The following is an 11060-nucleotide window of genomic DNA, read 5'->3' on the forward strand; positions in this document are numbered from 1 at the left end:
ATAAACGTGAAATTATTTTTCGTTCACAATCGGATGTTTCTCCAGGCAAAGCCCTCTCCTATTTCTGAGTTATATGACCTTTTATAATTATTGCACAGATAACTATGTCAGAGCCTAAAAGAAATTCCAGCATAACTCGAATTTTAGTTACTGAGCACAAAAACATAAGATTAATAAATAATTTGTGAAAATTTTTGGAACTAAACAGGTGCTAAATTGTCATGCATTAATCTCAAAAATTTTTAAAATTATCATCATATGTGTAACGCACATATTATTACGCAGATAGAGTAACGCACGTAACGCATTGCCAAAGTTCATTTGATTTACCACAATGCCTGACATACACACAAAAATTAGCAATGATATACTTTAAAAAAGCAAGACGAGATGAAAAGTATTACTATTATAAATAAGAAGCTAATTAAAGCGAATGAGATTCACTCAATCGATTCTCTACAATTATTTTCACAAATTTAGTTTGACTTTATCAAACGTAAATACAGAAATTATCAACCCCCGTCTACTTAGCCGAAAGGATGCAATGATTAGGGAAATTATCTTATGTATTCGATTGTACATCGTTATTACATGATTGTACTGGATTTTTTTTTGTTTGTACATTCACTTATTAATTATAAATAATTATTCGATTTTTACCATCATGCTGGCTGGAATAAAATGAAAAATTGCTCAATGAGTTAAATAAATAGGCAATTCGATAGGAAATTGTTCGTACATCATGAATTACATATTTTCTTCGTTTGTACATTCCTGATTAATTGATTAAATAACAAATTAATAATTCCCATTCGCCCCCCACTGCGTTTTGTGCGGTTATATATTATATATACTAAAAATCATAAAATTGAACTCCACGAAGTCTGGCAAACCATCAATTCAACATGTTTCGAACATGATAATAAATATGATCATATTTGAAACATATTTAATTGAAACAATTGATAGTTTATCAAATGTATTGGTGTTCAATTTTATGTTTGTAATTGAAGTAGAAAATAACAAAATGAAGTATACATATGACCACACACAACACAGGAACTATCGTGTGGGGTGGGGGGCGAATGAGAATTATTAATTTGTTATTTAATCAATTAATCAGGAATGTACAAACAAAAAAAATCTAGTACAATAATGTACTAATGATGTACAATCGAATACATAAGATACTTTTCCTAATTATTGTACCCTTTCAGCTAAGTACAAGGGGGTAAATTATATATGGGAGATAAGCAACGCTTATGGTATAGGTTCGACAGCGATTCGCGTAGCGGCGACTACGGAACTAAATCAGAAGCGTTACCCGTGAAAATGGTAGGGCACGAGACCGAGAATGTCGATAACGGCGTGGGAAAAATAGCGATAGAGTAGGGGGAAGGGAGGAGATTTGGGAGCTAGAGTGGAAAGGTTTCTGCGGCGGAAAATAAGTAGAGAAACTTGCAAGCGCCCAATGATATCTATAAGTAATTCGCTCAGCTTTAAAAATTTATCTCTTCGCCCCTAATTAATATTAACTGATGAAGCCAATGGAGTTCGATGAAGAATTAAATGCTTCATCCATCGACACTCGTTTCATCCCCTCATCGCCGGAACAAAAAAATTAAAATATCGACGAAAGTCATGGCGTTAAATTCATCACGATTATATTATTTTTTCAATAAATTTTAACATAGATGTACTTACCACCATTATTGATTTACAGAAAACGTCGATTGGAATCAGAGGGAAATCTGAAGAGAACGTCCCTTCCTACGATTCGATATTTCAGTTCGCGGAAACACAAGTTGCAAATGTTTTCAAAGCATAAAATTCATCGATTTCGTAAAAGAGAAGAATAAGTCGGATGTAGTTTCAATCTGAAAAAACAACTCACAGTGTCATCAATGTATTAAAAAAAATCTTTCGTGATTGTGTTATGCAGAATAAGGCACAAATTTAGTTTGAGAGCGGTGAGGATTTGTCTCTTCACTCTCTCGCTCTGACAGCATCCCAATACTTCGTCCGTCCATTCTCGGAATGGCGGGTTTCTCGAGATCATGTGTTCGTAGAGAATATGTGAGAGCGAAAGAGAGGGTAAACAAATCCACCTTCACTCGGCGTTCGTAAACGAGTTGATGCTCCTCAGCGCACGATGCATTTTGGCGATGTTTTCATGTTTTCCTCAAAGAGATTAAGAGATGGAATGGGTGTTGATGGATGGAGGATTGAATTTCCCAGCGAACACAGTTTGTTTCATCCCTTGGTATTAATGAGCAACGAAAGGGCAAATTTTTGATTGGCGTGTGAATTATTTTTCAATCACTCAGTACTCGGAAACCACTCGGTTTCCCTCAGCACGGTGCCATTCCTGGATGTTTTAATTTCTTTATTCCAGAGATTAAGGGGTTGATCGGTGTAGAATTTAATTCTTAATCAAACGCAATAAGCTTCATCTCTTAATATTAATTAGGAGCGAAGAAATTAATTTTTAAAGCGGAGCGAATTACTTGTAGATTACTAGACGCTTCAAAGTTCCCCGATTATGTTCCGCCGGTGAGGATTTCCCACTTTAACTCCCCAATCGCCTCGATTCTCCCCACTCGGTCTCTACCCCTCGTACGCCGTTATCGACATGCTCGGCCTCGTGCCCTGCCTTATTCACGGGAACGGCCTGTGATTTGCTTCCGTAGCCGCCGCTAGGAAATTCACTGTCGAACGTTCACCATAAGCGTTGGTGATCTCCCTTATAATCTGTGACAACTATACGGGTCCACGCATTGTAATCGCTTCATGAATGTATCATGTAATGTATCAATTCTTTTTTATTTGCAACTGTTTACCTTTCAACTTTGAAATTTGCAGTCGTCTATTGGCAGTCGTTTCCGTAGTAATTCATGCAACGATAAATTGAATATAAAAAGATTTCATTGTATATATATATATATATATATACATATATCTATATGTATGAATTTTGACATTAGTTTTGAAGGTTTTGAACACTTGTATGCGTGTGTCACCCGACAGTGTCCTGCTTTACCAATGACGAATCGACAACTGCGGCAAGCTCACGAGATCACAGTACCCTATATATATATATGTATATATGTATATATATATCTATTATATTCAGTATGCACTTCAGTTTTCAGTAACAAATCAGAACTCATACCGTTCGTTCGCATAGAGTCTCGCGCGCAGCTAACATTTATCCGAAATTTTACCTCAGCAAAGTAATACAAAAAGGAAATTGAGTAAAGGAATAATCTCCGAGGAAGACACTACAATCGATTACCTTTGATAAATTCACCAATGTGATATTTTCTTCGACGTCAGCTGGATGAATAAAATGGTAGTGGTTCGGAATCTTAGTTGAATGGAAGGTACCCTTAACATTGTCTTCTAGATGTATTTTAAGAAGATTGTAAATTTATTTCCACAGAAATACGCTAAAGAGAAAATTATCATCGTCTAGATATGATAAAAAATGTTTTATTGTTACTTTGAATCCAAGAGAGCATAGATATTTTCACTGGCATTCAACGTGCTCCGAAGTTGGAGCTTTGAGGTTATGCACTCGTAATTTCAATTGTCAAAGGGTAAAAGAGCGTTGAAGACGATTTAGAATGAATAGAGAACATGATAAAGATAATAGTCAGGTTTTTTTCATAATAAAATAGGGTAAATGTTCTCAGGGACCTGACACCAAGTTGATCTTTATGGAGGATGCTTGGAAATAATGAACGGTATGGAGAAACATGGACATGGTCAAGGCCATTCACATCACCACCACCATCATCATCACCACCATCACCATGCATCTTCTTCGTGTCATAGTGGGCAATCTATGCAGAATAGCAGTCAATTGAAACACAGCCATGGGCAACATCAACATCAACAGAAAGAAACGCCAAGCGGAGGATCCCAACAGCAATTACAACAACTGCCAACGGTTGCTCCACCTTCCCAACCGTTATCATCAACTTCAACTTCAGCCCAGAAAATGAGAAATTATAAACTCTTGGTGGACCCCTTCCTGACGAAAGGCGCTGCCAAAGTGTACAGATACGATGGAATAGTGCCTGGAGATCCGACCCAAGTACCAATACAATTACGTGACCCACGCTCTCCACTAACTAGGATATGGACACGATTAGAACAATTAGAATTACCAGTGCCACGATTTAAAATTGATGCCAATTATTGTGGTGAACCACCACCACTCGAAGTGACGTTTTGCCATTTAAATGACAATATTGACAGGATATTTCTCAGTGACATGGTACTAAAATTTGGTGCTGTAGAGGAGTTAACCATATATTATCATCCAATGACAAATAAACATCTGGGAATCGCTCGTGTTGTATTTGAAACGACAAAGGCATCGAAAGGGTGCGTTGAAAAATTGAATAATACGTCTGTGATGGGAAAAGTTTTACGAGTCTTTCTCGATGCATTTGGTGAGGAATGTAAAAAAATTTATGCCGATATGACTGTTGAGAAGAAACCAGAGAAAAAAATGGAAAAAGAATCGAAAATAGAGGTTGAATCGGAAAAAAATACACCAATAGAAAAGGGAAGTGATGATCGTGACGATTACAGAAGTAAAAAAAGCATTGTAGATAAGGCGAGATCAGATTCCACGCCTTATATAGAAACGCCAAGATTCACAACTAAGTACAGGGATTATCCAACCCCAGGTGGTAGTAGTGGGAGTGACATCGGCTATGGGACAGCACCTAGTGAGCTTAACTACTCTGGCACATACTCCCATAGTTCGACACCAGCCAGCAGCTATGACTATTATTACTCCAATTACCACCATCAATCGAACAGCTATATTCCAGGAATACATCCACCCTCAATTGGTATGACACCTGTTCAACAGAATTCAGGCGTATGGTGGCCTGGAAATTCAACTAGCAATTTTACACTCTGGCCAACACATGCACCACCACCATCTACGCCCATACATAATTCTTCACTGTCAAAACTTTCAAATCCATCTAAAACCTTTCATACTACCTCCAATAAAGAAAGAGAGAAGGATAAAGAGAGCAAAGGCTCGATAGTTAAAAATTCATCGGGCGATTCTCCAGTGGAAATGAAAAAGACATTAGATCTTGATACAAGAATTGCGATGCTACTTAAGGATAAAGCCGGTGGTATGGCACCACCTTTCCTTCAATTTGGCAGTGATTCTGAAGACGAAAAAAAGTCCCAAACGCCTGAAGATGAACAACCGTTGTCTGAACCACCCAGTCCATTTGTTTCTGCTGAAATGTACAAAGAGTGTTTTGAAAAAAAGACTGAACGTATCCGTGAACGTAAAAAAATACGAGAAAATAATGTGAATAAATTTTCAGTTGACGAGGATTTGGGTAGTGTGATAAGTTCGAGCGAAGACGAAGCACTAATGGGTAGTTATAGTCCAGCTGTTGAAACTGAACCCGAACCACCCAAAGACCCACCACCCCCACCACCACCACCAGATGATGATAGAATGTCATTGAGTCCTTTGAGCTCCGGTGATGAAAAAATAGAGGAAGTCATTGCTCAGTCAACGAATCAATTGTACTCAGGAGCTGGTTATCCTGGTCATCTGAATCCTTATTCCCAAGCTGACGTGTACGGTTGGCCAAGACCTGCACAGTATCCCTATTCATACGTCTCTCCTTACTTACCCAGTCAATACCAGTCAACAACACTTACCGGCACTGTAGGATCCCACCAGACTACCAGTTATTACGCCAATTTTCAATCTAGGTTCCAGTCAATAGTTAATCAAAGTATATCAAAGGACAATCCACAAGGCCCGACCATTAACGGCGTACTCACAAGAGTGGTTAATGAATTGAAGCAAATACTAAAGAAGGATTTTAATAAGAGAATGGTGGAAAATACGGCGTTTAAGTTGTTTGAAGTGTGGTGGGACGAAAAGAAGAACGAGAAAAATCATGTTCGAGGAGAAACTGCCCCAGTTAATAATGTCATGAAAGAAGAGCCCTCGAAACAAGCCCTCTCCTCATTATTGGAACAAGCAACTCCTTTGGGTCTGAATTATGATGGTTTTGGCCTAGGTATAAGAGCGAGTATGCCTAAAATGCCGTCATTCCGGCGCAAGGTTAAGGCACCGAGTCCGGTGCCCCAGGATGAGGACAGTCATCAATCAGATCGAATGGATACAGAACTCATTGGAAGCGACAGTGATCTCGAAGTATCCATTGATACATCAAAATCCAAACGTATATTACCATCGAGTGCCTCGTCAATTTCTTCGTCTTCATCGTCCAGCAGTAGTGCCTCTTTGTCTGCTACAGAGTCTGCAACTTCTGGGGAGAGCAGTGATGATGAAGAAGAGGATTCCGATAGTAGACGCTCGGGTCATCGGCTTTTGGCTTGTAATAGTCAAGATCCTGATATTCTTATGGAGTTAGCCATACAACGATCACTAAATTGTCCAACCCCTCCAGACAGACATACACCCATTCCACCTTTAGATCTCCATCAAATCCCAGATGACTTTCCATACATGGATAATGATGAGAGCCCCTTGCCATCACCACCATATGACGTTCAACAAACCTTTGATAATAAAAAATCAGTTATTTCCTACGAGAATTTAGAGTCAAAGGTAACGATGATGGAGGAAACGAGAGATATTGAAAAAATGGAAACCTCCGCAGCGGAAGCACTGATGGCCCTGGCAGGTCAGGACAGTGATAGTATCATTTGCCACAAAAGTCCAGGGCCAATTCAGCAAAATATTATTCGGATACTGCAAAGCATGTCATCAAAATACATCAATGATGAGCCAATACTCAAAGAGTCGGAGAAAATTGAAATGTTCTCTGAAATTCCTACGACTGATTCCGAAGAGGAAAGCCTTGAGGTTCGCAGATTGCGTTATCAATCAGAGGCCGTTCGTGGACATGGCCAACGAAGTCCAAGCACTCCGGGTTCACAGGTTTCTCAAGTTTATATGGAGCATTCCTACTCCCTTCCTCCAGCTGAGGTGCCACAACAAATTGAACAACTACCACCACTACCGCCACCACCACCTTCATCATCTCACGTGTCACCTGTCAAGATTGCAAAACAAATGAAACAAAAACACGATAAATCGAATGAACGCACGGAGAAACGAAAGTTGAACAAATATAATGCTAAATTAACAACTCATCATAATCATGAAAGAGAGAAAGAAAATATTCAGAATGAACAGTTTCTGAATAAAATTCTTGAAAATCAACCAGTTATTTATAAAGAGCGCGCCCTTATAGCTGAACTGAGTGTACTTTATCAATTTTTAACTCGTGGAGTCGATGCAGAAGACATTGAATATTTGAAGCGTAGTTACAATTCTCTGCTAGCCGATGATACCCAAGGTTATTGGTTGAACGATACACACTGGGTGGATTATCCGGTGACAGATGTACCAAGTCCAGCTAAAAAAAGAAAACGAGATGAACTTAGAGTACATGCGACTGGTTGCGCAAGATCCGAAGGTTTCTACAAAGTTGACCTCAGAGAAAAGCTTAAACACAAACATCATTATGCACAAAGTATCCAAAGGGTCAATGAAATAGAGGAGAGCATGCACGGTGCTGGCGATAGTATGATAAGCAGTTCAAAATCAGTAAATAAGGCGTTAACAGGAAAAATGCAGGCATTGTCACGCGAAGCAAGAAGTAATCAGCGTCGTTTGCTAACTGCTTTTGGAATTGATACTGACAGTGATCTTCTTAAATTCAATCAACTCAAGTTCCGAAAGAAACAGCTCAAGTTCGCCAAGTCCGGTATTCATGACTGGGGTTTATTTGCTATGGAACCAATAGCCGCTGATGAAATGGTCATTGAATATGTTGGTCAGATGATTAGACCCATTGTCGCCGATTTGAGAGAGTCGCAATATGAAGCTACTGGCATTGGTAGCTCTTACCTCTTTCGAATTGATCTTGATACCATCATTGATGCAACCAAGTGTGGTAATTTGGCAAGGTTTATCAATCACAGTTGTAATGTAAGTTTAATTATTTATTTTTCCAATAACTAGCATTTTCATTGCATTTACATATTATACATTTGTCGTTAGATTCGCCCAGGTATTATGGGAACGTTCAATATGAAAAAAATCTTTCTCTTTCATTTAATCCATTGAAATTAATTCATGGAATATTTTTCTTTTTTTCTTCGAATCTTTTTTATCATATATGAGAAGACAAAAGTACTATAAAATTATTTTTTTTTAATATATGCCAAAGAAATAATGTGCATCTTACATGGATTTTTTGCATAAAATAATTCAAATTAAAGGAACTTATTCAAAAGGGACGTGAATGGGCATTAGATTTTTTTTATAATAATAAATAATCTAATCGTAATCTGCCAGTCAAAACAGTATTCAGTCAAAAATATGGAACAGTTGCGCACTTTTTTCCTCAACGTTCTGTACTTTTTCCTGAACGTCTAGTGAAAAAGTGCCTATTTCGTAATTTTTACTAAATACTGTTTTGACTGGCAGATGACGGAACAGCCACGTAATTTTTATGAAATTTTTCTCTCCATGCACGTGCTCGTGTGAGTCCTACTTCAATAATAACCGTTATTCATGTTCACCACTTTTTTTTCAGCCAAATTGCTACGCGAAAGTCATTACAATTGAAGGTCAGAAGAAAATCGTAATTTATAGTAAACAGCCCATTGGTGTGAATGAAGAAATCACGTATGATTACAAATTTCCTCTGGAAGACGACAAGATACCGTGTCTGTGTGGTGCACCGCAGTGCCGTGGTACTCTCAATTAAAGTTCAACTCACAAGAGTTATTTTAAAGAATTTTTTTTGTGCTCTTAGTGTCACAAGAAAAATGAAGCTCACCTGGAAGTTTTTTACGCTCTTCCCTCTAAGATTCATTCATTATCATGATCTTTTTCCTCATATCTTTGTAAATAAAATACTCCCTTCCCCACCTATGTAACATTTTATAAAAATACAATGAAAAAAAACGATAAATTATATATTATCAATTTTAGAGTTTTTTTTTAATTATGTTTATTCGTGAATTTCAAAGCGATAACGATGGTACGAGAAGAGGTTGCATTGAAAAGTAAAAAAAGTGTTTCTTTAGACGGTTTTACAATTTATTTACCTTAATATAAAAAAATAGTGATACAATTTATTGTTCGACGATATTTTCAATTCGAAAAATCTCTCTGACCGCAATTTTGAATAAAGATTTAAAAAAAGGAGATAATCATGATTGAACGAATACAGCACATCTCATCACTATATAACAGATACTAAAATTGAAGAGGAAGATGCTATAATTTTTTTAGTAGATGCTACTAGCATCAACATTCATCTTTGACTCGTCAGTTCTCAATGAAAATAACTTGATAATCAGATAATGGATTAGATGGTATTCGTAGAAGAATATCCTCATTCCCATGAGAAGGATCCGGTTTGGAGAGACATGAGTTATTCGTCTCTTTCTCTTGGAGACGCCGACTCAAGGTATGAGTAATTTTTCCCCGAACGCCATAACCGATGTTGTTTAAATGATCTAAATAATGATCTATGAAAAAAAAATGAAATGATGGCTAAATTTTAGTAACATCTCTACATTTTCGTTTATGAATCACAGACCGGAATTCCATTAAAGTGTGATTTTTAAAAATTATTATTTATAATTCAGCGTTTACTCCCCATATAACACCGAATTTTCCCGAGGTTATGACGGAAGACCTAGAAAGAAATAAATTGGAATTACAATTTATTACTTTTCAGCAGGATGGAAATTAAGCGACCTTTTTATTGACTGTTCCATGGCAAAGTAATACAATGAAATTAGAACATGCCAATGATCGTTTACAATGATGAATGATGGAGGAAGAATTGCATGGCTTGGGTACAGTCAGCCCGAAATATTTTCGTAAGGGCGGAGACCTCCAAGAATCAAGTCAAGTGACATAGGGTAGAAACATGCGCAGCCGCATTAGAAAGGCATACCGCTACGTTATAAACTTGAACATTACGAAATGTATCATCAATGAATCACCAATTTAGCAGTGAAAACAGGAAAGTTCGTCTGTGGAAAAGCGCGATATATTTTTAAAGAACTATTTGTTCCGTCAAGCACATTAAATAATAGACAAAGCAATAAATATCTGCCTGAGACAAACGATGAACGATATTTACATAGTCCCTCCTTTTGAACGAGTTAAAATTGTTGTGATGACTTTTTTTATTCAGTAGAAGTATAGTACTGAAATATGTTGGCAATTAATTTGTTATTATTAACTTATTACCTACTTAGTAAATGCTGTGACAGTATTTACCTGTTCATCTACCGCCGGCACGGCCGCTGATGCGGTCACGACGTTGATACCTTTTTATTTTGTTTTTCCATTTCATTTCCTCATTTTGTTCCTTTTTTTCTCAAATTAATCGGTCATCAGCGTTCTCATGGTCACGAATGTCAATATTCATGAAAATAGTACATGTCATTTGATTACTGTTTCAATTTTAAGGCCCGGATGGACTGTGTGAAAAAGATAATTTACTCCAAAATTGGGACTTCTAATTGCTCCGTCAATTAATCGTTTTTTCCGATAATTGATAGCTAGCGGCCTAGCTAACAATTATTGAAAAAAACGATTAATTGCCAAAGTAATTAGGAATCCCAATTTTGGAGTAAATTATCTTTTCCAGATAATCCAACCGGTCCTTAAATGAATACCTGTGTTTAGTGACTAAAATTTCATTCTCAATAATTCCAACTGTCATTTATGCCGGAATTCCGTTCAGAATCTGACAATAATTATAAAATGTCATAACCGAGAATTTCCAATTTTTTGCATGTGCCTTCATCGCTCTTTACTCCCCTGTAGAAGGTCTCCCAATATTTTCTCCTTATTCATGCTCTTGACTATTCCATTGAAGGATTCCATCAATCAGAACCTTTCATCTACAATTCAATCAAATTTTACATAAGATTCCAAAATATTATTAATTTGGTTGCATGTGACAAGAAAAATTTTTAGCGTTGATAAATTTTCT

At 37.2% G+C, this 11060-nt stretch overlaps 1 protein-coding gene across 4 annotated transcripts; it reads left to right on the forward strand.

Annotated features, from left to right (window-relative positions):
• Positions 1-3164: 3164 nt before the first annotated feature.
• Positions 3165-9113, forward strand: Set1 (SET domain containing 1). Of its 4 annotated transcripts, none has more exons than XM_011310949.1 (4): positions 3165-3352; positions 3443-3599; positions 3681-8023; positions 8634-9113. In XM_011310949.1, the coding sequence occupies exons 3-4, from the start codon at positions 3740-3742 to the stop codon at positions 8805-8807; spliced, it is 4458 nt and encodes a 1485-aa protein (XP_011309251.1). In that variant the 5' UTR covers positions 3165-3352; positions 3443-3599; positions 3681-3739; the 3' UTR covers positions 8808-9113. The 4 variants fall into 4 exon arrangements, with proteins under 4 accessions (XP_011309251.1, XP_011309250.1, XP_011309249.1 ...); XM_011310948.1 differs by having other exon boundaries at positions 3696-8023; XM_011310947.1 differs by lacking the exon at positions 3443-3599 and having other exon boundaries at positions 3165-3383; positions 3696-8023.
• The last annotated feature ends 1947 nt before the right edge of the window (positions 9114-11060 follow it).

This window comes from Fopius arisanus, unplaced genomic scaffold (assembly GCF_000806365.1).
Source record: "Fopius arisanus strain USDA-PBARC FA_bdor unplaced genomic scaffold, ASM80636v1 scaffold00080, whole genome shotgun sequence".
In the NCBI taxonomy this organism is placed as follows: domain Eukaryota; kingdom Metazoa; phylum Arthropoda; class Insecta; order Hymenoptera; family Braconidae; genus Fopius; species Fopius arisanus.

Bases quoted from the DNA above. Each gene is read 5' to 3' on its own strand.
- Set1 (XM_011310947.1), top strand. From the start codon at position 3,740: ATGAACGGTATGGAGAAACATGGACATGGTCAAGGCCATTCACATCAC. The intron at 8,024-8,633 runs GTAAGTTTAATT...CTTTTTTTTCAG, and splicing joins TTATCAATCACAGTTGTAAT to CCAAATTGCTACGCGAAAGT.